This window comes from Balaenoptera borealis (assembly GCF_965194805.1).
Source record: "Balaenoptera borealis genome assembly, chromosome: 4".
In the NCBI taxonomy this organism is placed as follows: domain Eukaryota; kingdom Metazoa; phylum Chordata; class Mammalia; order Artiodactyla; family Balaenopteridae; genus Balaenoptera; species Balaenoptera borealis.
In genome coordinates, this window is record NC_138861.1 from 18,599,488 (window position 1) to 18,626,769 (window position 27,282).

Here is a 27,282-nt window from a genome sequence, read left to right on the forward strand (position 1 = left end):
TGATACATTATTCTGAAACAAAGAAATAGCATATACAAAAAATATAATTTTAAAGCAAGAATAACATTTTGAGATTTAAGTTAAGAGTAACAGAGAACTGTTTAAGCTGAGACCAAGGATCAATGACTACTGTGAAAAAGAAATACTACTTCCAGTATATTAAACCAAAGTTTTTCCAGGATATTTTAGATAAGAAAACTTAGCACAAAGAGCTTAAGTGACTTGGCCAAAGACAAATAACTAGTAAGTAGCGAAGCCAAGAAATAAACACAAGCAGTCCCGTTCCATTACACTACCTTTCATAATTGTCCTTTACCTTGGACAGAATATACTGATATTAGACCATAGGACTTCCATTAATTTCAATGTAATTTTTACAGAGTTATCTCCATTGTTCTTCTGAGCATATCTTACTCAAATATCTAAGATACTGGCACTGTCTGTGGATGAAAATAATTATTTTTATATTATTAACAGGATGATAGGATAGTCAAGGCCTGGAAAACCAGGCATGGCATAGAGAGGGAGAGCAAAATACTCCTGGGATAAAATACCCTATAGCCAGAAAGAAATGGAAATTCTAAGGGTGTGAACAGGAGACATATCTATAACTTACAATATCTTTACTCTCCATTTTATCAGAGGTAAGTTGGTTATTCATAAGTTTTATAGTATGGAGCAGTCTATCAGGTCTTCAAATACCTGTATTTGAAGATAAAATGTATCATCTCTAGTGTGTTCTATAATCAATAGAAATTTAAAAAGAGGAGTTACAAACTAAAAGTAAAATACCAGCTTGTCTATTTACCTTTACCTTCGTACTTTAATTCTTTAAACAGAATGTGAGTTATTGTCTAATGAACTTTCATTTCATCCTGAGGAACTCTAGAATTTATTTTAGAGGGTGTACTACAGACAAAATCTATCAGTTTCTGTTTATCTGGGAATGTCTTAATTTTGTCTTCATTTTCAAAGAATAGTTTTGCTGATTATAGAATTCTCAATTAGCAATCTTTTTTATTTCAGTACTTTGAATATATCACCTCACTGCCTTCCAGCCTCCATGGTTTCTGATAAGTCATCTGTTAATCTTCTTGGGGATTTCTTGTCACTTTTCTTGCTGCTTTCAAGATTTCTCAATGTCTTTGGCGTTCAACAGTTTGACTGTGATATATCTAGGTGTGCATCTCTCTGAATTTATCCTACTTGCAATTCAATGAGGTTCTGGTATGTGTAGATTGTTTTTCATCAAATTTGGGATGTTTTCAAGTTATTATTTCTTCAACTATTCTCTCTGCCCCCTTTTTCTTCTCTCCTTCTTTGACCCCCATTATGCATACATTGGTATGCTTGATGGTGTCCCCCAAGTCTCGGATGTTATGTTTATTTTTCTTCATACTTTTTTCTTTCTGTTCATCAGGTTGCATATCAATTGACTCGTCCTCAAGTTTGCTAATTCTTTCTTTTGCCAGTTCAAATCCACTAGTGAATCCCTCTAGCGAATTTTTCATCTCCATGATTGTACTTCTCAACTCCAGAATTTCTACATGGCTGTTTTTTATGATTTCTATCTTTATTGATACTGTCTGTTTGGTGAGACATTGTTTTTATATTTCCCTTTAATTATTTAGACATACCTTCCTTTCTTTACTTGAATATATTTAAAATAGTTGATCTAAAGACTTTGTCTAATAAGTCCAACATCCTGGCTTCCTCAAGAACAGTTTCTAATGATTGCTTCTTTTCCTAGGTATGGGCCATATTTTTGTTGTTGTTGTTGTTTTTGCATGTCTCATAATTTTTTGTTGAAAACTAGACATCTTAGATAATATAATGTGGCAACTCTGAAAATCAGAATCTCCCTCCTGCCCCAAAGGTTTATTGTGGGTTTTTTTGTTTAGTGATTTCTGGACTAATTCTCTAAATTCTGTATTCTCTGTCATGTGTGTCCACTAAAGTCTCGGTCTGGCTAGCTGACTGGTCAGGTAATCGTTGGACAGACGTTTTCTTAATGCTTTGAATGAGCAGGTCTCCAACCTTTGCAGAGGTGCACTGTGCATGTGTTGAGACACACCTTCAACACTCAAGTAGGCAGTTTACAAGTCTGTCTTAGCTTTCACTTCCCAAAGGTCACATAGAGGTAAGAGCTTTGTACCTTCTCAAGTCTGGTTTTTGAAGTGACGGGTTAGCAATTCTGAAACGACGTTCAGTGTTTTACAAGATTAAGCAAATAAGTAAATATACTGAGGAAAGTGGGAACCAGGTTTCTCACTGTGGGAGAAGGGAGATCAAACACAGAAAAGGAAATACAAGAATAAACATGTGCACTGAACTGGAATTAGAGATATCAATATAAGCTCAAAGTTTTTAATAGACAGATAAGAAAAGGTATAGATTTCTAACTTTGTCCATTGAGATGGCCTAGAAGGAATGATACCCCAAATGTACCTAGTGTACTGATCTTGTTTTGAAATATCATTCTCCACTAAATGAAGGTAGAGCTCCTTGAGGAAATGACTGATTCCAACAGCTGTGGCAGCAGAAAAAATAAGATGAACCTGCAACATTTTATTGTGCCATAAAATAAAGAAATGCTCAAAGAATGATGGAGATATGTAAAAAAGACACAACAAGCAGATTGAAAGGGCTCCCAAGGGTCAAATATTAAATAATTTTAACCTCAAAATAAATAGTGAGAGTAGTAAATTACAACCTAGTCAGTAAAACAGGAATTCATGAACCCATACTGATATAAATACATAAATGGAAAAGAATATAAAGCTGTTCTTTATAGTAAGTAAAGTGCCAACAAAAAAAAATGTTACAGAAAATATGACATTAGAAAACCACCACTTGATAAACATCACAGTAAAATTGATTCAGGCATCATCAATGGATGTTAAACTAATAGGTGAGAGTTTGATAAGGAATAGGATATCTACTGATTCTTAAAGTAACCTCTCCAAAATATTTATAAATTTTTAAAAATAGTAACTTTACAGTAGATAAAACCGAAAGACACCCCCTCAAGTTAACACCATCAACTACGGGATAAGTAAACATCCTGCGCCTTTTTATGTAATACATTGAGAAAGATGCTTCACTTCTGTAGCATTCCTGCTAAAATATATAAACTTATCCTAATCATGATAAAATATACACGAATCCAAAACTGAGACATAGTCTACAAAATAAACAGCCTGTACTCTTCAAAAAGTCAAGGTTACAGAAGACAAAGAAAGACTGAAGAACTGTTCCCAATGAAAGGACTCTAAAGAGACACGACAACTAAATGCAACTTGTAATACCAGATGGGACTCTTGACCAAAACTCATTTTTAAAAGAATATCATTGAGATAATTAGCAATATTTTTTAAATATCTACAGATTAGATAATAGGATTATATGAATGAAATTTTTCTGATTTTGATAATTACATTGTGGTTATAAAAGAGAATTCTTGTTCTTAGAAATTTTACATTAAAAGTATTTAGGAGTAAAGGGGCATCATGTCTTAAATGTACTCTGAAATTGCTTAATTAAAATAAGAATATAAATATAGAGGGGAAATGATAAAGCAAATGTGATAGTGTTAACTGCAGGATCTAAGTGAAAGGTATATGGGAATTATTTGTATTATTCTTGTAACTTTTCTATCAATCTGAAATTATTTCAAAATTTAAAATTACTTTTTTAAAAAAGAAACTCACTAATTGGAAACAATGAATGGATTAGATCTAATATACTGATACAGGTAAATCTAGAAAATATAACATTAAGTGAAAGAGCAAGCAACCTGCATGCCAGATGATAACATTTACTTAAATGTTTTAAATCATACAACAATACATATTGTTATTTATATGTAGTAAAGATTTACTGTTTACTTTGGCAAAGGGAAAAGAATGGAGGGAGGGAAATTGGGTAGGGTAATAATTGTAATAATATATTTATTTTAAAATATAGCTAATTTGAGTATAATAAAATTTTAATATGTGTTATATGAGATGGTGGGTACATGGTTATCTGTTTTTATGTTTGTTCAAGTATATGTGCAATTATATAAATTATAATAAAAATATTTTAGGAATAAAAACTTAACAATTCAAAGTATCTAAGACTCCAAAATACCTCAGTATACCTATTGCCAAAAACCAAATGGTTTCATAAGGTGCTTAAGCCTAAGCCCAAAGATGGAGACATGTTCAAACAATAGAGAGTATTGGGAGTAAAAGTCAAGCCAAATCCTGAAAATACCTTTTCTTTGACCAAGATGTCTCTTCAGCCTCTCCTTAAGTCTACCCTAAATTTTTGCCATTTTCCTCACTAGGATTACTTCTTCCAGATCTCATAAAAGTATAAAAATATAACAGGTTCAAAGCACTATGTACTTCAGTCTTGTAACTAAGTAAAACCAGACATATCTATATTCATGGATAAATCATACATTTCAACTGGCTGAATGAAATTTTTGCTCAACTCTGGCCAGGTTTGAAATTTAAAACCTGGATGAGATGGATCTGCCATATTATGTTTGATATTTTAATCAGAGAGAAGCTCCTTATCTTTTTTTAACAATCATTTATGAAACAAATAATGCTTATACTATCAGATTCAAATTCTTCTATAAATGAAAGGCTTTTTTTCCCCTTTCAAATTAAAGAAAAGAATATCTATGTATTGCATATGCTTATACACTGTAGCAGAGACTTTAAGTAAGTTAAACTATTTCCTCTTTTTCCTGGATACAGTTAGACTGTATTTCCCAGGCTCCTTGGCAGTTAAGTGTGTCCATGTGCCTGAAATTTAACTCCCAGGCCTAGCCTACAAAAAACCCCCACTACCAGTTCTCTGTCCTCTTTCCCCTTCTGCCAGCTGGATACAGATGACACCAAGGCCTTTGGAGATGACAGTAACATGACTGGAATAAGCCTGTGTCCCTGAATCTCTACATGGAGGAACATCTCTTGTCAACAAGAAATGTCCATATGAATGAGGAAAAAAAGAATTTCTGTTGCATTAAGCCACTGAGATTTGGGGGTCTATTTGTTACTGCAGTTAGTATTACATTAACTAGAACATGCATAATCATAAACAGTCTTCCAACTGTCAATGTGAAATGTATCATACTTACAAATTGAGGTTTATAGTATGCTGGACCTAGTGTACTGTCAAAAGCAGGTGGAAAATGTTTTGTGATGCTGCCATCCTCATTAATATGATAACCATATGACCGTCCACAAGAAGGAATTGAAGGAACATCAACACTTCTGGAAACTGTAAGTGCCCTTGACATTTTCTGTAAAAAAAAAAAAAAAGAAAAAAATTATATTATTTACTCAAAGACAAGAAAAGGAATGAATAAACAAATATTAAAATTTGCTAAAAGACAACTATTAAATATTGACTTTATGAGTTTTATAATATAAACCAAAAATGTTTGTCTGTAAAAGTAATTTATAAGAGTGAATTCAAGTCTTACCTCATAATATAAACAAAGATTTAACCAAACTACTATTAAATAGTAACATAAACCATAATATAAACTAAACTACTGTTAAAGCCACTTGTAGAGATAAGGAATCTCTCATCTGGCTCAGTTATTTATCTTGCTTAGTAAAGCAAGCATTAGTGATTCCAAAAACAGGCATTCCTACAGTCACATCAACAATCAGCAGTTACTTGTGGTTACTTGTGCTATGCTATCATAGTATCTGCCAGGTAAAAACAAACTTTATATTTTCTGTAACACTTTCTGGCTTCATTCCTTTCCAGCTCCTGACTTATCTTCATCTTACCGGTGCCCTGTATAAATATCCTAATTTTGCAGACCATGTAGCAAGGAAAATGTCTGATATGATGCTAAATGGAAATTTAAAATATGAAATATAAAATTGAATTTATTACTATAGCTATGTAAGTTATGTAAAATTATATGTAAGTGTATAAATTCATATACATATACGATTTGATACTGAAAAGAGCTACGCAAAAATTAACAGAATTATCAACGTTAGAGTCAGAAGTTTTAAGGTGCTTATCCTTTTTTTAAAATTTCCTTTAATGGAAAACATTTTATAATTTAAGTAAAAACAGAAAGGAGTAACATATATTAGAAATACCAGTATAAAATATATCAAATAAAATACTGGCATTTAAATGATTCAGTAATCTGAAAAATTACTTATTAAGAATTTATTTATAATAGATATATTTAAAATAGATAACCAACAAGGAAAAAAATGAAGGGAAGTTCATATATTCATTAAAAAATAAAAATAAATAGAGTCTGCAACTTCTATCAAAAAAAAAGAATACACTGATCCTCTGTAGGTTTTAAATAAATAAATAAATGCTAGAGTTGACTGCACACATGCCCAATATATAATTGTGTCATAAACATACTGTCACTGGCAGAATTTTACTTTTTTTTATCATTAGAGACAACTATTAAGTAGTTTCAGTGATACTTATGAGAGTGGTTACCAAATTTAAACAGGAAAGTATTGAATGGCCTCCCCTCCATTCACTACTTTCAAAAATTATTTGTATGATGTCAAGACTTTCCAAAATGTAGCCCCAACCTTAGTGAATGCTTCTTCAAGATGCAGTTTGTGATATCCCTAATTCCCTCCAAAAACTATCTACTTTGGGCTACTAGTAAAAAATTTTATTAAACGTTTATTAAAATAGCATTTCATCAACTGTTTTGTGCTGAATTCCATTCATTACTTCCCTGTTAAAGTTATAGATCCCAGGGAGCAGTGATTTGTCCTAAGTATTATCAGCGCCTAGCATTATGTCTGGTTCACATAGTTACTCAAAAAATGTCTGATAAACACTTTCATGAGTAAATGAACATTTACTTTGTCCACACACATGAAAGAGCTGATATTTAAGTATACTTATAAACCTTAACCTTATTGTCATTACACTGACATTATTCAACTGAGTACTTAGCCCTAAAATATATCCTCCTAAACAAACAAAGAACTGATTAAAATTTAATTAATATGAGCTATGTGAAGGTGTTATGGAAAGAGGAGAGGGAACTACGCTAAATAAACTATGACCAAAATCTGCTAGATTATATTAATTATTTCAAAGGGGTAGGCTTTTGGTGTAAAGATTATTCTTTATATAACATCAATGTACCTTTCCAAACATATCACTTGCTAATCTCCTACACAAATTCTTCACTCCAGTCAAAATAATCTTCTCACTGTCCTCCATAAGATCCCACTTCTCTGTCTGCACTCATGTAGTCCTCCATGCCTAGAATGCATATTCCAACCCTATTCTTCAAGGCCAACCTCCTCTATAAATCCTCTACAAATTAGATTCTCTCATAACATTGGGTTGGCCGAAAAGTTCGTTCAGGTTTTTCCATAAGCTGTTACGAAATACATCTTCTTCCTTTAAATTCCTATGGCATTTAATCACATGATCATTCACTTAGCACCTGTCACATTTAATCTTGCATTAGTAATGATCTATATATCTCTCTCATCTAAATTTTGAGCTTATTTATTTCAGGAGTCATGTTTCAAATTTCACTGTATTATTAACTGTACTGACACAGGAGTTTCCTCTATATAGAGAGGTAAACCACTCAGGCAGTTTTTTAAATCTCCCTTACTTTCTGTTCACCACAGAGATTAGAAGAGATTATATTATAGATTTATCAAAAGCAGAAGTGAAGTCAAATATTAACATGGTTAAAAACTAAAGTTTATAAACATCAAATATTCATTTAATTATAAACTACAATATGGATACTAATAAACCTACTAATTTTTATGGTAAGTTTTTTAAATGTACTAATCACATAAAACAGTAAACCATTTCTACTTTATTTTAAATTAAAAAAAAAAAGGCCTTAGAAGCATAATTCAAAATAGCACGTACTGACTGAAGACGCTCTTTAGCCTCTAGTATTTTTCTGTTCATAGCTAATGCTCCAGGATAAGACTGATCATAGCTTGCTGGCCCTGGACCATCTGAAACAAACTTCTTAAAACGTTTCTCCCGGTTTTGTAGACTTTGGCCTCCTTTTATATTATACTAAATTGGAGAGGAAAAATGAAATAATTAAAAGAAACACTTTAAAATTAATACCTATTTGATAAATATTACATATTAATATGAATATTAATAGTTTTAAAACTCAGCCTGAGAAAGTTAAGGCTCTTGACTGAAGACAACTGTCTAATGAGAGAGGGTAATAAGAAAGGATGACAATTAGAGCTCTCAGTTTTAATGCTGAACTCAGACTAAAATTTACTGTAGTTTGAACACTCTAAGAGAATGCAACACTCAGTTTTAAAACAGGAATCAAAGGCAAAGGACTCTCCAAAGCTGTGGAGCAAGAATAAAGAGTGTATGCTTATGTTTACAGGCCCCTGGAGAATTTATACCTCAGAAATGAGCTAAAAATGCTCATATTGGAGGGGAAAAGCAAACCTTCCAAGCTTGTTTAGGATTAATTATTTTCATGAATAACATTTTGGTCATTTCCAGGGATGTTTACGCAGTTTTATTGGCAACAGCTTGGTTTTATACTCAGATTAGTTTTAAACATTGTTTATTGCAGAGAAGAGTCCTGGGAGGAATTGTCCATGGCTCTCCATGTCACATATCTTGATGCTCTAGAATCAGAAATTTATCACCTGGCTAATAGCCAGTTAATTCAAATAAAATTCCATCTTACTAGTCTCACTAAACAGTCACAGTTCAGTCATTTCAAAGATGATTCATATTAACATTGGGTTGGCCAAAAAGTTCATTCGGGTTTTTGTACACTGTTATGGAAAAACCCAAACTTTTTGGCCAACCCAACAGTTGTTGGCATTTGACTGATCAGATACGGTTTTTTTGTTATTGATTTACCAACAGACCTTTTCACATGACGTGTACATGTCAGTTGTTCACATTCACTATTAACTGAGCCTATCTTTAGTTTGCATCTTATTCAGCTTTATTCAGCTTTTAAGAAATACACAAAAGAGGTCTTCTTTTTTAAAAAATGAGTCAAATTAGATAGTCAATTCGCTACTTGATTACTGTTTTAATAAGATCACAATTCCTATGTTTAAAGAGTTTGGATCTATAATAGTAGACTAATGATTTTGTAAAAAAATTAACAAGTTAGATTAAATAATAAAATCGTGAAAAGAGATCTCCAATTTTCATTCTTTGCAAGCCATTACTATAGTCTCTACGATCTGACATTTCAAACTGCAATTTGAATTTATATTGAATACTTCAGAGGATAGTAAAAATCAATCTGATTTTTTTTAACTGTGTACAAATTAACCAGGATTTTTTTCAGATTATTCATAATTACGAATTCTACTAATATTACAAATGGTTACAAAAGAAACTTTCATATGTCAGATAAATGACCCAAAATTATATTACTAAGTAATTATACATTTTATATAAAAACCTGTGAGACAATGGTCTTAGTACTTCTTGAGAACTGTGCTTTGTCTATATGCAATGGCTATTTGATGAATTTTTATATTGTCAGCAATCTCTCAGCTCTACAAGAAGCAGTCTCATCTGAAGGGTGAGGCCATGCACTGTATCACATATGACAGACTATCATTCAGCTCTAATGAGGTATATCTTTCCAATCAAAAATCAAACCTAATCTGGACATCTATTCCTAGGCCTAGCTAATGAGAAATAAGAAATAAACTATTTATCTGGACCCAGGGAAGACATCCCCACATCTAGAACCATTCTCATGTAACAAGGAACAAAACGGTATCTGCCATGCAGAAACAGGTCTGAAACTAGAAGACAACCAGAAAACATGTGACATTTATACTGAACTTCTGGAGTGGGGATCATCCTAGGAAACAGGATATGAACAAAACAAATTACGTGACTTAATAAGTTAATTATCAAAGGATCAGAAGCTTGCACTTTGTAAATCTGATTCTTCTGCTTCTTTTATTATCTTAATTTCCTTTACGTTCTTTTCTACTAAGCAAATTTCCTTTATGTTCCTTTCTATTTTTCTTTTCCTTTTGAAAAAAATTAACATGCTTCAGATATGCTAAAGGAAACAAAGGAAATTTTTTTGCCTATAACTGGGCAAGAGCTATAAAGGCAAAACTTATACTCCCAACCCCAACTTTAGAATAATGGCCACAACCATAGCCAAAGTGAAACAGCCATAAGAGGAAGAGAGAAATACGGGAAAAGAATTTCAACTCCCAAATATTCTGCTTTTATAAAAGCTTCAAGTATTCTGTATTTAGCAGTGGAGGTGGGCCCTCACAAATACAACCCACATTTTTGGTTTTTTAAATTTCATTTAAAGTCTCCAAATAATATTTACTAACTAACCTCTGATAGAAAGCAACATGTCAACCTATGCTTCCAAAAGAAAAGTATAAAGATAAGTTGTTAAATACATGAATTAATTTCCAGTAAGATTATCCCTTTAATTATTATCTAATATAGTCATTATTTACAGAATATGTAACCTATGTCACATTACAAACATGTTTCCTAATTCAGCTATTTAAAATGAAATGCCCTTTATTTTTCAAATAGTATGATAAATTCACACTTCTTGAACTTCTAAAAGTTCTGCAAGAATTTAGCCTAAAACTACAAAAAAATCAACAGCAACTATGTAAATAAGTAATAAGTCATTTTTTTAAACAAAGGAAATCAATCTTCTCCTGGCATTTGTTTATAATTTTAAGAAGAAAAGTAGAGAATACCAGAACTCTTTTTCTTAGATCATCTATTACACAAAAAAGCACACTTCCTAATTTCTTATTCTTGAAATCCAAGAAATGTACCCAATTTGGAATAAAATAAAATTTGATCTAAATTGCACTTTATATTATTTTACAGGTAGAACTGACTAAAATCAGTATTAATATAAAATAACACTCCAACATCCTGATACCTGTCACATTTAACAAGTTTGACATCTACCTATTATGCATTTTATTACATTTCCCTCTTGGAATACCGGAGTTACAGATCAGGCTTAATGAGGGAAATACTGGTAGAACTAGCGAGCCCATATACCCATAATATGCTGGTCTGGTCTGTGAGCCATGGAGTGTAGGCAGGAGTGACACTTCTAATGATTAAGTCTAATGTCCCACTATTTCCTGTTTTGCTTTTTGTGCTTTAGGCTCTAGTTTTCTGGAAGTTTTAAGATGTCAGGGAGAAGCAAGACATGTTCCCCTGAATTGGAAGTTGAAACCACCAACCGGCCATTCCAGGTCCTTTATGCTACCAAGCAGAAAACGAAATAAGGTTTGTGTTCTGGCTGGGGTGATTAACCCTGACCCGGACAGAAAAACAGGACTAATGAGAGCCAAGAGGAGTGTGGTGGGATGGAACATAGGGACACCCTGCAGAGCCTCCTAACTAAGCCAGTGAAAATGCTAAGAGCAAGTTTATTTAAAGGTTAAAAAGCAAGCCTAGGAACCAAGAGCTCAGACGCCTTAGATCTGAAGAGTCTGGTGATCCCACTAAGCTTAGAACTCTACTGGATACAGTTCTTGTTGAAGACATGGGGAACATGGAATGAGTAATGGAAAAATCTTAAGCTACCCGTAGCCTCGTGATCAGTTACAGAAACAGAACACGTCCCCACCTGTATTTCCTTGCTTCGTAAATCACTTTCTTTCATTTTCCCTCTTTTTTTTTCCCTATTATAAAATGGCAACACTAATAATGGTTAAAATTTATTGAGTGCCAACTATAATAAGGCACTATTCTAAATGCTTATTAATATATTTAATCCTTAGAAAAAGCCTACCAAGTTATTACCCCTACTTAATAGATGAGGAAACTAAGACCCAAAGAGATTAAGTGGTTAAGATTAAAACTCACAGCTAGTAAGTAGCAGAGATGGATTTTGAATCTAGGTAGTCTAGCTCCAGAGCCCACAATCCTAACGAGTTCTTTATAATAGCTCATGTTGTATTTACCATCGAATCTATAAGTTGCAGAATAATGAAACAGGAATGTTCAAGAACAAGAAATAGCCTAAATCTAGAGATCCAGGATTCATTTAGCAGTGGCACTGTAATACCATCTTTGAATGCAGTAGCTAGATACTAATTTGGCTCCTTCTGGGAAGGAAAATTATACATAAAATAATTGCACTTTTAAAATTATATATATGGGAAGAAGTGTGTGTATGTTGTGTGCATGAGAGAGAACTAGGCAGTCAAGGGATGAAAAATCATGGAAATCTATTGTTTTTAATCTGTCCAGCATCCCTTCTATTATCTGCTCATAACAGCATATTTGCCACCCTTGGGACAATCAAACCTCCCCTATATTTTGTGATTTTAAAGGAGCTTCTAAACACAGGAACCCCTGGCCCAGGAATCATAGGTGTGGATCCATAATAAAACTGGACCAATCAGATTTTCCCTACTGGGGATTTTAATCTTGAGTGTTGTCACACATAAAAAGTGGAAGAAGTTATAGAATTAAGTTATCTAATGGCAGTTTCCCATTGAATGATGCAGAAGTTCTTACTACCGAAATACCTGGAATTATCTTAGTCCTATCCTTCTTTAAGACCTGACTGCTCAATTCTTCCTTCAAGTCTATGAGCACCCAAGTACCTTGCCTATAAATCTATGATAAACCTAGTATCTGTTTTAAAAATCCCCTTTATTGCTTGCAACCAAAAACCCCTAACTGGTAGAATCATTGCCATTAATAATTGAGAAAATCTAATGCAAAAATTAAGGCATCAATGACTTGATCTGGGCCTCCAACAGGGGAGATAAAGGTCTGCTAGGGTCAAGTAGGAGTCATTATGAATGAATACAAAATTTATGTGAAAAGGGAAAACTTGATATTAATGATTATAAAGACTGGAGTTACAACCACTGTTTCTGAACATAAATGGACCAGTGAAGATATTCTGGTCACAGACTCCTGAGAAATAGAAGACAATGGCAATAGCTATAACTTTAGAGTATGGCACACAAACCAATTCCTTCACTCTGTTGCCATCCTTATTCTACATATTTTGACCATCTGCACAACTTTCATGGGCCTTAATTAATTCAGTAGTCCTATTCTCCTATTCAGGAATCTCAAGGTCTATGAGGCATGTAACAATGTTTTATGTCTTATAGAATATGTGGATTAATGACGAACACCCAACCAGACAACCGACAGTGAACACATTTGTTTTTCTCTTATTCTAATTGCAAAATATAGATTGAAAGGTGAAAGAAGATCATATGAAGGGAAAATAAAATATGACAAATGACATGTTAGTCTATTAGAGGAAGAAAGCATGATTTTTATTAACTCAATTATAATAACTATTATAAATTTACCTGCACCTCTGAAACATTATAGTGTCCTGGACCTGGAACAGCTTTCTCAGTGTTAGAGGCAACAGTAAAAGTACTTTCTCTGGCAGCCAAAGAAAGGAATGGTGCATAGCCACCTATGAAAGTAAAATCATATCACCGGCAGATAAGATAGGATTCTAATAATTTCAGAGAAAAAGCACTCAAAATGTATAAAATCATTTGGTAACATCAATTGTTGAGACTGTATTATTAGAACTAATGTCTAGCTACAGAAGTTTTTGCATTTCAAAAATTCTATGTAAGAGCAGAATTTGTATTAATATACATTAAGAACCTACAGAACTGGACTTACTAAACACCAGAAAAAATATCTAAAGAAAATAAGTCTTTTTTCTTCTAAGCATATTTGGTTGAGATGAAAATGGAAGTTCTATTTAACTGATAAAATATTTTCATCCTCAGACGATCACAGTTTTATATATTGGAAAAACATATTAATTATAGAGAATAGCATATATGAATTTGTAGGCAGAGCCTAGATAGAAATAATTTAAAGTGAGCTTACGGCAAGTAATTAATATGTTTCCTCGCTTTGGTACATAGTTGGCACTCGGTAAATATTTCTTGATTGCCTGACCCAAAACAAAGGTTTATAAATCCAAGATACAAGCAGAGACACACTCAGTAAGTAAACTTAGTAGACAGATTTAGTCTGCTGAAAGACTGATAAAAATTTTCAAGAAATATATCAAGAAAATGAGCATAGTTTAATCAACATAGATACTAAAGAAAAAATGAGAGAAAATAGAGCAGCTATATTCAACAGGTAATAAAAGAATGAAAGTGAGGACTCAAAACTTGTGAGAATCTTGTACAACTAAGGACAATGTACACTATGAAGATTAATGGTGATAATTAGTACAGTTTAAAAGCTTGCTAATCTGGACTAATAATATATTTTTAAAACCAGAAATAAAGTTTCTTTTGAGGCCTTCATGTATTAAAATGCAACTGAAATCAAAAGTTATTTGTGTTGGGTATTAAAGCACAAAAGAGGTGAGTCAAATGCAGACCTTACCCTTAAAAAGCAACAACCTACTGAAGCATTAAGAAAAGTACTAAAATAATTTTAAACATGGAAAAATATCTGCAGTGCTAAAAAATGCCCAGAGGGTCAAAAAGAGGGGAAGTTCTCAACCACACTGAGGTGATTAGAAAAAGCTTCATGAATGATGTTAAAACTCTGGGTGTTAATTTAGTGACTGATGGTTTGAATTTGCTATCCCAAAGCAAAAACAAACAAACAAACAAAACAACACAAGGACCATAACAGAAATCCTTAAAAGGAAGCCAAGTTTTGAGAAACCCAGGACAGCAGTTGAAATGTTCCAAATCGGGGTAAGCAACCAAAGAACAAGATACAGATTGCAATCAAAACACACATATAAGCACACAGAAATCAAGCTACAGATTATATAAGGTGAATAGTGAAAATAACCAGAGAGTGTTCTACCAAGCAGCAGGAAAATATGTCCTACAAACTGGAGAAAAGTCAATGAAAAGAAACACATTTAGGAATGAGAAGATGGAATTAGCACAAAAAACATTAAAGTATCTATTATAAATATTCTTCATATGTTCAATAAGGTAGAAGAAAGATGAACATGATGAGGAGATAAAGATATAAAAAAGACCCAAATCAAACTTCTGAAATGAAAAGTATACTGAATGGGATTAACAACTAATTTTATGTGGGTTAATAAAAGACATTTTTTCTCAATTCTTAATCACTTTAAAAAAAATTGACTGTTTTAAGCAAAAATAATTTCAATTTATTGTGGCATTACAGCATATGTAGAAATAAAATATATGGCCACAATAGCACAAAGAATGAGATGGGGAAAACAGAAGCACACTGTTGTATGGCTCATATTCTATACATGAAGTGGTACAATATTATTTGAAGGTAGATTGTGATAAATTAGACATGTATATTGTAAACCCTAGAGCAACCACTAAGTAATAAAAGAAAGAGGTACAGCTAGTAAACCAATAGTGGAGATAAAAACAGAACCATTTTTTTAAAAACTCAAATCATTCAACTGTGTTAGCGAAAGAAGAAGAGAAACAAAGAACAGATGAGATAAATACATAACAAATAGCAAGAGAGTAAATTTAAACACAACAATATTGATAGTGAAATTAAATGGAAAAGTTCTAAATGCCCCAACTAAAAGAGATTGTCAGATTAGATAAAAAAGCAAGACCCAACTTTATGGTGTCTATAGGAAACCCTCTTAAAACATAAAGACACAGAGGTTAAAAATAAAAGGATGAAAGAAGATATACCACGCATCCATGTATCAAAGAAAGCTGGAGTGACTGAATTAAAATCAGACAAAGCAGATTTTAGAACAAAGAATACCAGGAATAAGAGAGACATTTCATTGTGTTAAAGGGGTCATTTCATCAATATGATTTAATAATCCATTAAAAAAAGCAAGGAATTAATTGCCATAAAAATTAGAATAGTGCTTACCTGTAGGGGAGAGGGAAAGGGTTATGATTGGAAAAGAAAATTTTGCAATGTTATATTTCTTTACTTGAGTATTCACTTTTTAAGTTATTTAAATTTTATGCAATTTTCTGCATCAGTATTTCATCTCACAATTAAAGGTATATTTTTTAAAATTTATGTTCATTTAGGTAACGTGAGATAGATATGAAAACTAAGAAAGCTAAGCTCAGGCTAGTTCTGAGGCAGCTGTCATCAGAACATTGCAGAGATTCTAACTGAATCTATTTAAAGAAACATAAAATGCATTGCAAAATACTAAAATTCATATAAAAATGGGGGGAAAAAAAACCCTAAACAATAGCCCCATGTGTTCAAGAAAGCCAGTACTCATAAAATCTTCACTGAAGTTTCCCAACATTAATCACAAAAGAATCTTTCATCAATAGGTTAAAAGTTTGTATGAAATATTGAGCTCAAGTAAAACCACAAGAAAATTTAAATGTTTATACTAATAAGCTCCATAAGAGAAGGGACTTTTCTGTTTTATTCATAACTATATGCCTACTGTGTAGTTAGGGTGACAAACTGTCTTAGTTTGCCCAGGACACAGGACTTGTAGTGCTAAAATCAGGACATTCCCAGATAAACCAGGATGGTTGGTCTCCCTATCATACTGTCGTGCATATTAAACAATAAATATAGAATAGGTGATATTCTAAACTACACCTTTAGTCATTCATTCAGCAATACTGAATGCTTTATTACGTGTCAGAGAGAGGCAGTTAGGGTACAATAATGAATAAGCTAAAACCCTTGCCTCAAATTGTGGGGAAGCCAAACAAACAAACAATTACATTACAAACAGTGCTGCTAATAATTAAGATACAAAATATAGGAGAAGACGATTCTGGCACATCAGGGTTGGTGGAGTGAAAAATTAAAAGTTTGATTTGGGACATATGACTATACTGACATGTTAAGTTCCAACAATAAATGATAAATCAAACTGACAGGTAGAAAGAAGAAATGAAGAATATAGGAGAAGATAAGATTCGAGAAGAACGAAGTAAGTTCAGTTTGAGATATATTAAGTTTGTGGCACCAACAGCAGAAGATAAATCAGACTGGCATGAAGCAATAAAAGTCAGTCTATTTTTTGAGAAAGAAGGTGGGTGGCGTGGGATAAAGGACAAGTTCTGCAGCCACAACTACAGTACAAAGCAAGCAGGGCATTCTTCACATAAAAGCAATAACTAGATCTTTGAAACATATACTCATCTTCAGGGATACCAACATTTATATAGCAATCACATACATATTTTTATTTAAACTTAAATAAAGGTAGAATTCCCTGAAATGGTCTCCCTAAATTCTGAACGGCTAATAAGATAAAACCATTATTGCCAGCATAAGCACATAGGCAGGAGTACAAGACCATGGACAGCTCATGCTTCTGTGGCAGATAAAACTGCTTTCCCATCAAAGAAGAAATTTGGCAAAGAATATATTAAGAACCACTGTCACCCAGCCTAGATAACTAATATAGAACCAGTACAGATAACTAATATATGCTAATATGGGGTACCATTTGTTATGTAAATCAAGCTCAAAAAGCAATGAAATACTCCTTAGCACAATAATGCCAGGAGCAGTCACATTATTAAAAGGACTATGTTTTTATCATATTTTACTAGGCTGGTCGTTTATGGGAAAGATTTGCTTTAATGAGATAAGATTTGTTTGCTTCTCAGATAATTTGCAAGAAAATCAGGAGCAGCTCTCACTAATCTGGAATCGGAATATCCATTATCTCTCCCACTCATGAAATCAGAGCAGCTCAGTCCTATTCCTTTCCGGCTGCAAATCCTGGGTAGAAATCCCTGATCAACTGGACAAAAGTCAAGGCAATGAAGTTTGAAAATTAATGTGGAAAGAATTTTCTGAGGAAAATATGAAGACAATACACTGGAGGACTGACCAAGCAGCCTACAGTAAGAGGAAAATGATAATTAGAAGAGAAAGGTTGAGAATAAAGAGTATCTGCACCTTTCTTTTGAAGTTCTAAGACTAAGATCTTCTCCTCTTGTGTAATTCAAGGTAACAAGTAAATTACATAAAGTCCCAACATCGCTTTTCCTACATCATACTCTACAAAATTTCCCTGACCCTTAAATAAGTGTGCATACTTCTGTATAGTCCAGTGTGTTACTGATCTCAAAGAGGTGTAAAGCAGAAGGTACCCAGGAAAGAGGTAACAGCTACTTTTAAATTATCTTGCCAGGGAATCCTGTAGAGAAATGACTAAAGAAACACCTATAACTTCTATTGATTATTATTATTAGCATGTCAGTGCTGAGTATTACTAAAACAGGGTTCTATAGGATGCAGCTGCTCAAAGTTCCCAAGTTCCCAAGAAAACAGGGTTCTATAGGATGCAGGTGCTCAAAGTTCCAAAGTTCCCAAATTTCCTAGTTTCCTTCATAGGTCAACAAGGCACAATTCTATAAAACAGTAAAAGAAGGGCCTTGCAAACCCCAGTTACTGATCTCTAAGCAAAGTTCACACAAGTCAGATTATGAGTTTTTAATTCTGCTATGTGTAACTCATTAGATTTTTTTAAACTTTATTTCAAGAATTACTGTTTTATTTCTTTTACATACGTGTTAAGGTATTGAGCTAAAAACTGAGACTAACACAGTCGAGATCTTGGTTATTGCCCTCAATAATCTCACACTTTAATGTGGCAGCCAGATAAATTAACAGATAATTACAATATAGTATCAAAGTGCTTTGAGTCATTAGGAGTCAAAGAAGAAAAACCTGAGACAGAGTGGAGTCAAAGAACAACTTCACTTTACCTGAGGCTCAAAGAATAAGTAGGAATTAGCCAAGTAAGGAAAGAAAAGAGAGCTTACTCAGCAAAGGTAGCAGCAGGTACAAAGGCATGGAGGTGAATGAACATGAATTTATAGACAATGCAGAGTTGGAACTGCTGATATGTAGGTTAAGTGCTGGTGGAGGTGTGGTGCCTGGAAAGATCAGGTTAAGTGAGAGACCAGGTTAGGGATCATGAAGAATCTTATGCACCTCCTTATGTTAAGGAGTTCAGATTTTAAGCTTAGTGTTAAAAGGAATTTTTTAAACAAATAATATAATTATATCTTAGGAAGATTACATTAGCCATAAGACAGAAGTTGTTAGAGACTGAAACAGAGAAACCAGAAATATTTTATTGGTTTATTTCAGAATAAAAATAACAAATCCCAAACTAAGTCAAGGGCAGTTAAATGAAGAAAGGGAACCAGTTTGAGAATGAGAAGAGAAAATCAACAGGTTCTAATGATCAATGGGAGTGATCAGTCAGAGGAAAAAAAGGAGTCTAAAATAATTCCAAAGCTAAAAGTTTATAAGCAACTGACAGGGCATTTTTTTTCAAAGGAGTCTGTGATGGTAGGGAAATGATAAGTTCAGACACCTGGAATTTCAGATGCCAGAGACCACCCAGGTAGAGATGTCCAAAAAAAGTAATTGGCAATGCAAAGGCCTGATGATCAGGAGAAAGCTCATCTTAGAGATATGAATCACCTGTATCTCTAAAGACTGTTACGGGAGTCATCAGAATCATAGATAGCAGCTGAAGCTATGGATTTGAATGAAAAAGTAAACATGAGAAAAGCAACAAGCAAAGGATGGGAAGTACAGTATATAAACATTTAAAAGGTATTTAGAAAAATAAAAACCTTTAAAGAAGACTATGGAGGGTTGGTTGAAGAGGGGAAAAATGATACCTGATTCAGCATTTAACAAATGTTTACTAGGTCCCAACCATGTATCAGGCACTGTTCCAAGACAATAGTTGGAAAAAGAACCAGGAAAAAATGATGTTACAAACACCAAGGGAAGAAATATCTCTAAAAAGACAATGGTCAGTTGTGTCAAAATAAAATAAGGATTGAAAAGTATCATAAGTGTAAGCATTTTCGGTGGTCGTCAGTGGCTAATAAATAGGTAGGGAGTTAATGCTTAAAAGGACTCAGGTGCATTAAATAAAGACACATAATAAGCTCCAAGAACACTGATATCAATAGCAGAAGCTGAAAAGCAGTAAAATTCAAGATTAAAACAATGACAAATGACAAATTTGTACTCCAAAGAAACTTAAATCAACCTAACACCCTAATCTCATCAAACATGTTAACAGAGTAGTGGATCCTGGCATTTGTTTAAAAATACAGGAAGAGTGTGACAATAGGGAAAATGCAGGCTAACAAGGGAAAAAGTGTAATTTGGATGGTATTAAGCCCCACAAAAATCATGAGATTAGAAAAAGCAGAAAGCAAATAAGAAGTATTTATTATAAGTCACCCCCTAGCCACTAATTGCTAACAAATGAGAGCAAATAATTATTTAAATTATCCATTCCCACCCCACCTCTCAAAGAGTACAGCTTTTCTTTACAGAATGTGGGATAAACAGGCTCTCGTTAAGTATATTGAAAAAGATGGGGATGGTAAGATAGGAAGCATCTACCTGAAAAAATACATGGGACTATCTTTAAAAGGTATTCCAAAACAGAAATATAAAAGTTATATCTCAGTAAATTAATGTTTCTCTGGTTAGTTAGGAAAGGTGTGTGAGGCAGGCAGAATTACAAAGAAAAGAGACAGAAAGCGGTAAGAAGTACACAGGAGATTTGGAGACTCACATAGTCAACGGGGCCAGGAAATAAAAATCCTAGATCTAATCTGTACCATTTAAAGTATGATGTGGACAACCACTGTAAAATCAAAAGTCGTCACCATACGCTTACTGGCCTTGTGAAATGCGACAAATTATTTTACCAGTTACCATCTGTAAAATAAGGATAGTATTCTCCCTGCCTGCTTCATGTGTTATACTTATGGAGTGGTACTATAGTGTTTAACTCAGGCACACAGAAGCGGAGCAGGCTGAAAGTGAGGCGCCTGTCACAGAAGGCTTGCCTTTCTCTACACCTTACCTGTTGCCTGCTGCTTCAGGAACGGTACCTGGTAGGATCCAGGACCCACATGATCCTCAGTGCTGCCACCTTCAGCCAATTTAAGCGCACGGGGAGCCCGAGCATACATAATGGCGTGGGGGGAAGGGTGGGCGGCTGCAAAGGGATTAAAAACAGGGAGGCTAGAAGAGATGTGGAGCAAAAAGAAGCCGTCAACAATTTCAGGAGGCCCGGGAAGAACTTCTGTAAATGGAGGTGCTAGCGCAGGGGCTATCGCCCCACCTGCTCACTGGTGTCAGAATACTCCCAGGTCGATTTCTAGCCGCGTGGAAAATTGAAAAGGAGTATGAGCACAGGTAAGACATCCCACAGGTTCATCCGTTCACCAACCGAGAGCACAAGCGCGCCTCCAAGGAAGGAGGTTAAATAGTAGGCGCCCGCCCCTCTGCTTCCGGAACTGGCTCCGCCCATTTCTTTCCACCCGGAAGTCTCTGGGAGAGAGGTTCAAGCGCTTTTCCCTGGCCGAGCCCTGGGAGCATGCGCACCGAGCCGCAAGCCTTCCCCGCTCGCTCCGCCCCGCGCTCTCGGCGTCCTCCAGCAGAGGGCGGGGCCGAGGCTCGCTGCTCTTCTTACTGCGTTGCATCCCGATTCAGGAAAGCTCTAGAAAACGCATTGGAAGGCGTTAGGGGTAATTTGACCGTGGTCTATTTCCCCTTTAATCCCCCTTAAGTCAGTTAGGGCGCCTGGGAAGAGACTAGCAAGTACTGTGAAAGAAAAGCCTTAGCGCAAAGGGAAACGCTTCCGCAACCTCATCCCCAACTCCTACCACAACTATACTCGCACCCCAGGGGGAAAGCGCTCTGACTTTATCCCGTAGATAGTCCAAAGGGTGCTAAGAGAAACCCAGAAGGTGGTGGTGACAAGAAACACAGAGAACCGGGGGAAGGAGACGAAAAACTCACCAACCGAAGCAATGCAAATTCAGGTAACTGAAAGCTGCTCCTGTTGTCAGATACCAGGCAACGGCAGCAGTGATTCATTACATTGTGTATAAGTAGAGCAAAGACCTTGCGAAAGCCCAGCCCACCCCACTAAACCAAGGAGGCTCTTAACCTTAGGCGAAAGAAACCAGGCTTCTGTAAAGGCCTTAAGGAGTCTATGTCAGAATCCACCTAAAAGTTGTCTCAGGATTTTTTTTTTTTCCCCAGCAAAGATTCCATCCAGATTCTAACCATTCTAAAGGCTTAAATCCTATCCTATCTTGACCATGCCTTACCCCCAAATGAGCTACAGTACTTTAATGTGTTTCTACTACAAATTTGTATATTTATACTACGGAGGACACGGTTCAGTACTCAATTCTGTGGGTCATTTATTGTGGCTTAATTGTTCCATATATGTTAGAATGCTCTCCATACAAGCCTTATCTGCCTCTCAAGAATGTATCTGTAGTACGTTTTTTCCTACTCAGTCGCTTCCTGAATAATCATTTAGTCACTTAAAAAACGCTTACTGGCATATGCCGTAGGTTCAGTATCCTGCTAAGTTATGGGGATGCAAAGATATAAGAAAGTCTTCATCCTCAGCGGTTCTGTATCTAATGGAAAAAGAGACATGTGGAATCCATAACAAGAGATGACAATAGAGATGAATAAAAAGATAAGAAAAATATTACAGTACTTTGGATACCTCCTCTTCCTACTAAGAAACTAGATACTCAACTATATGGTCACCCCAAAAAGCAAATTCAGATGCCAGCCATTTTGTTGTAGGCACTGGTGAAGGCTCTCACATCCTCCTTCTGGCTTTTCACATCTGCAACAGTCTAGATTACTCTTTCCTGGGGTAGAGTTGGCTTTGAGATTGGAAATGGAAGTGGTAAAGCAGGCTTTATATGCTTCCTGTCTGATTTGATTTTTGTCCACTGGACCTAACCTAACTTAGACAAAAGGAGCTCTTCATAGGTGTATCCTAGTTTATTTGCAGATCTCTAAAGGGGAGTTTGTAGCCTTAAGACCTATGTACCACCTAGGAATGTAGAATTTCTTTATGTTGCCTGCCTCCTCAGTCCATGTTCTTTCCTTAAGGACCTCACAGAGAGGGATAGCTGATCAACTCTAGCATTTCTGGGCCTTGTGGCCAGATCCCATCTAAATATCACACCACTGAGGTACAACCTCTACATTCTTTGATTTTGTAACACCTCGTCTCTAAGAATTCTGTGTTCCTAGCAAAAGACTTTTCTTTGAAAAGTTTTTAGTGTGAAAATCCTTCCTCTATTTCCTTGATTACTGTGGCTGTTCTTCTGTCTACCTTTCCCAGCTATTATTTCCCTCTTACGGTTCAGTAACCAGAATGGTACGCAGTATTTAAGAATTGGAAAATATTTTTAAATGAGAACAGCAACCTTTTTAATTATCCCTTAGTGTGGTAAATATTTCTTAAATAGTTTAGAATGAGTGTACTGCTAAAAAAATTAAAATGTTAACACAGTATTATAATTATTTATGAATACAAAATAAAGAATTTGGTATGAGAATTTGCATTTCTCAGTTCCTGCAAAATAGTTTTAATGCTAACCAACCACACTATACAACCATTTCCATAGTATTAGTAAGAGATGGAAACTGTGTTTGAACTCAGGTTTATTTGACTGCAAAATTTGGGTTCTTTCCGTTTCTCTATGCTGGCTCCCACAAGAATAAACTTTAAAAATAAAGCTTGGGGGGGTGGGAATTTGCTTTAAGTAGCATTAAATACCTTATAAATATTATAAAACTGAATTGTTTTTGAAACTAATTTCTTCAACCCATTATGACTTATTGGTTTTCCATTGTTTTGCTTTTAGTTAAAAAAAAAAAAATCAAGCAACGGTAATAAATCATTTGTCATGTATCAAAATCAAATGAATATACTTTGTCAGGGTTATTAGAGGTCACGTTGTAAAGTGATATGCACTCAAGTTTAAATGGTAAAAATTTTCATTTATATAATGATTTGAAGCTTACAAAGTATATTTTATGTTCAGTACTTTGTTTAATATAAATTTATGTTTCTTTAAACTGCAGATTTGATATTCTGAAATCATGAAATTTCATGAAATGTGTTTTTTTAATTTATTTTTTATTGAAGTGTACTTGGTTTACAATGTTGTGTTAATTTCTGCTCTACAGCAAAGTGACTCAGTTATACACATATATACATTCTTTTTTATATTTTTTTCCATTATGGTTCATCTCAGGATATACAATAGGACCTTGTTGTTTATCCATTCTATATGTAATAGTTTGCATCTACTAGCCCCAAACTCCCAGTCCATCCCTCCCTTAATCCCCTCCTCTTGGCAACCACAGGTCTGTTCTCTATGTCTGTGAGTCTGCTCCTGTTTCGTAGATAGGTTCCTTTGTGCTGTATTTTAGATTCCACATATAAGTGACATCATATGTCTTTCTCTTTCTGACTTACTTCACTTAGTATGGTAAACTCTAGTTGCATCCATGTTGCTACAAATGGCATTATTTTGTTATTTTTTATGGCTGAGTAGTAGTCCATTGTATATATGTACCACAGCTTCTTTATCCATTCATCTCAATGGACATTTAGGTTGTTTCCATGTCTTGGTTACTGTGAATAGTACTGCTGTGAACATTGGGGTGCATGTATCTTTTTGAATTATAGTTTTGTCTATATATATGCCAGGAGTGAGATTGCTGGATCATATGGTAATTCTATTTTTAGTTTTCTGAGGAACCTCCATACTGTTTTCCGTAGTGGTTGCACCAACTTACATTCCCACCAACAGTGTAGGAAGATTCCCCTTCCTCCATACCTTCTCCATCATTTGTTATTTGTAGACATTTTAATGTCTAAATGTCTAAAACTACTACCTCATTGTAGTTTTGATTTTCATTTCATGAAATGTATTTTAAAAATTATACCATATTACCCAAAGACCACCTGAGGTTTTTTCACTGACATTCATTGAGCACCTACAATGTGCTAGCACTGTGTGAAGCACTTTACATCAATAATCTAAATCATTTCTCACATAACCCATGAGGTAGGCTCTATTAATGTGTCTACTCTATTAATATGATGAGGCTTAGAACCGTTAAATTTCTTATTCAGTGTCACATAGTTAATGAATGATGGAGCTGAATTTAATGCTAGTCAGTTTGACTCTAGAAACTGTTTTCATAGCCATTATTTGGAAAATGCCCCCAACTGGGCTCTACTCCCACACCAAATAATAATTTTTGTATCAATTCTTATTTGAGTGTGGCTGCATGTTTATTTATTTCTAAAAAAGCAAATCTAGAGGTAATCTTTCAGAGGTGACGTGGTGGCTCCTTGATGGCAGGAAACTAGGATGCTGTATTGTGCTGCTCCATATCGTGATGTGCAGTTCCCATTCTTGAGATCTCTTCATGATCCAAAAATTATCTGCTGGAGCTCCAGCCATTATTAGGAGCAGGAAGGGAAAATAGAAGTATGCCCCCCTCCTTTTCAAGGAGTCTTCCTGGATGTAACACAGAAAATGTATGATTGCATTTCATTAGCCCAAACTATGTAAATAGGCACTTCTAGCTATAAAGGAGACTGGGCAATATAGCCCCTTTCTAGGTACCAGTTTCTATTACTGAAACTAAACAGTTTCTATTACTGAAGAGAAGGGAATCATTGTAAAGAACACCTCTCAGTTTCATCCACAATCATCCTGTTGAAAAACTTTCCCCTCCCTTGGTGTCCAAGGTACCCTACCCTCCAGATTCTCATTACACTTTCTTTTGACAGCACCTACTGTCTTCTCTATTTATGTCTCACATTTTTCTTTTTTCTCCCATCCTCTTCTCTCTTTCTCCCTTGGTAATTTTATTCATTCTCATAGATCCTATATCCTCTTTGAGCTTCATGCATTTCCAAGTGTCTGCCTCACACTTAAATATAAGTGACCCACCAACATTTCAAATTAAATATTCCCAAACCTTAATTCATTTTTCTCTGGAAAGGCTGATCATCCTCCTAATCTCCTGTTTCTGTTCAGAAGAGCAGCATCCTCTCGTACATTAGGCTGGAAACATCTTAGACTACTTCTGCTTCTTGTGCTCCCACATCCAAGTTCTGTTGTTTCCACCTCTGTGATCTTTCTGCAATCCACCCTCTCACCCCATCTCACCCCTGTAATTTTGTTGATTTGGTCTATTGTAATATCTCAACTGGAATTCCTTTTCCAGTCTCTCTATTACAATTTATCCCACATAGTGCAGTTGGGTTAATCTGCTAAGTATGATTTTGAGAATGCCACTCTCCTGCTCAGGAGTCTCCTATTGCTTACTGAATAAGTTTGGCATTGGGTGTTTCAAACAACCCAATATACCTTTCAATTCTTATATCTTCCACTGCTACCCATTCACACAAGTTACATATTGGTCACCTTGCCCTTTCCATCTCTGTGCTTGTGTTCAAGAATTTTTCTCTGCCTGGAAATGCCCTCTCTTCAGTTGTTATCTATGAATGCTAAGCTCTTGAGAGCTTAATTCTTCACAGCATTTAGCATAGCACACTTTAAAGAGTACATTTTAAATGTTTGCTGAATTAATGTTTAAAAGGATAGTAAGATACAAAATGAAACACCAGCCAAACACTATTGCTTTTGATATCAGCCGAGTACTTTAAATTTGATGAAAAGTAACCAATTCTTGAAAATGTTATAGAACAACAAAGAGTAGTAGCTACTCTTTCAGAAAAAGAATGAACCATGCTTACAGTAATTAATTCATCTTCCAAATGTTTTCATAATTGTCCACATTTGCTGATAGTTTTCTGTTAGCTTTTTTTAAAAAGTATTGTTCTGTCAGATAGACGAAGACAGAGAGATCAAAAGGAAAAGTTTCGGGATTAAGGGACCCAGCTTTTTAGCGGTAGTAACAAGAATCACAGAATTTTCTACTTGTTGGAAACTATTAAGTATGTCTATGCTAATAAGCACATCTATACTAGTTAAGTACCAATTATTAATGTGAAGATATATATGAAGTCATATGTCTAAGTAAAAACATATTGGATCAAGAGGATTAGAAGATAAGCCACAAACTAGGAGAAAATATTTGCAAATGACATATCTGATAAAGAACTGTTATCCAAAATATACAAAGAACCCTTAAAATGCAACAATAAAAAAACAAACAACCCAATTTAAAAATGGGCAAAAGACCTGAACACCTCACCAAGGAAGATATACAGATGTTAAATAAGCATATGAAAAGGTGTTCTACATCATATGTCATCAGGGAAATACAAATTAAAACAACAATAAGATACCACTTGAATTAGTCAGGGTTCTTCACAGAAATTGAACCAGTAGGACAAATAGAGATATATACGAGGAGATTTATTATGGGAATTGGCTTGCATGGTTATCGAGGCTGAGAAGTTCCACAATCTACTGTCCGCAAGCT

The 27,282-nt window shown here is 34.6% G+C and overlaps 2 protein-coding genes and 1 long non-coding RNA gene across 10 annotated transcripts in view; 2 read left to right on the top strand and 1 right to left on the bottom strand.

Annotated features, from left to right (window-relative positions):
* Positions 1 to 20,954, bottom strand: part of STPG2 (sperm tail PG-rich repeat containing 2) — a gene marked incomplete at its 5' end in the record, with an annotated part of 597,317 nt that extends 576,363 nt beyond the window's left edge. For 5 of the 7 annotated variants that reach the window (XR_014244545.1, XM_082391716.1, XM_082391715.1 and 2 more), the window contains 4 exons: positions 5,135 to 5,299; positions 7,909 to 8,064; positions 13,350 to 13,462; positions 20,846 to 20,954. Coding sequence is in view for 6 of the 7 variants with exons in the window: in XM_082391716.1 (XP_082247842.1) it covers positions 5,135 to 5,299; positions 7,909 to 8,064; positions 13,350 to 13,462; positions 20,846 to 20,954 (543 nt within the window). Of the gene's footprint in view, positions 1 to 5,134; positions 5,300 to 7,908; positions 11,780 to 13,349; positions 13,463 to 20,845 lie in introns of those variants that run through there. The other 2 variants (XM_082391719.1, XM_082391718.1) reach the window with 2 other exon arrangements.
* The window catches only part of LOC309628631, a 142,450-nt gene that overhangs the window by 22,704 nt on the left and 92,464 nt on the right, over positions 1 to 27,282 (top strand). The window lies entirely within an intron of this gene.
* The window catches only part of LOC309628595 (uncharacterized protein), a gene marked incomplete at its 5' end in the record, with an annotated part of 70,322 nt that continues 64,401 nt past the window's right edge, over positions 21,362 to 27,282 (top strand). For both annotated transcript variants that reach the window (XM_082391825.1, XM_082391824.1), the window contains 2 exons: positions 21,362 to 21,512; positions 21,702 to 21,809. In XM_082391825.1, the coding sequence (XP_082247951.1) occupies positions 21,362 to 21,512; positions 21,702 to 21,809 (259 nt within the window). The remainder of the gene's footprint in view (positions 21,513 to 21,701; positions 21,810 to 27,282) is intronic.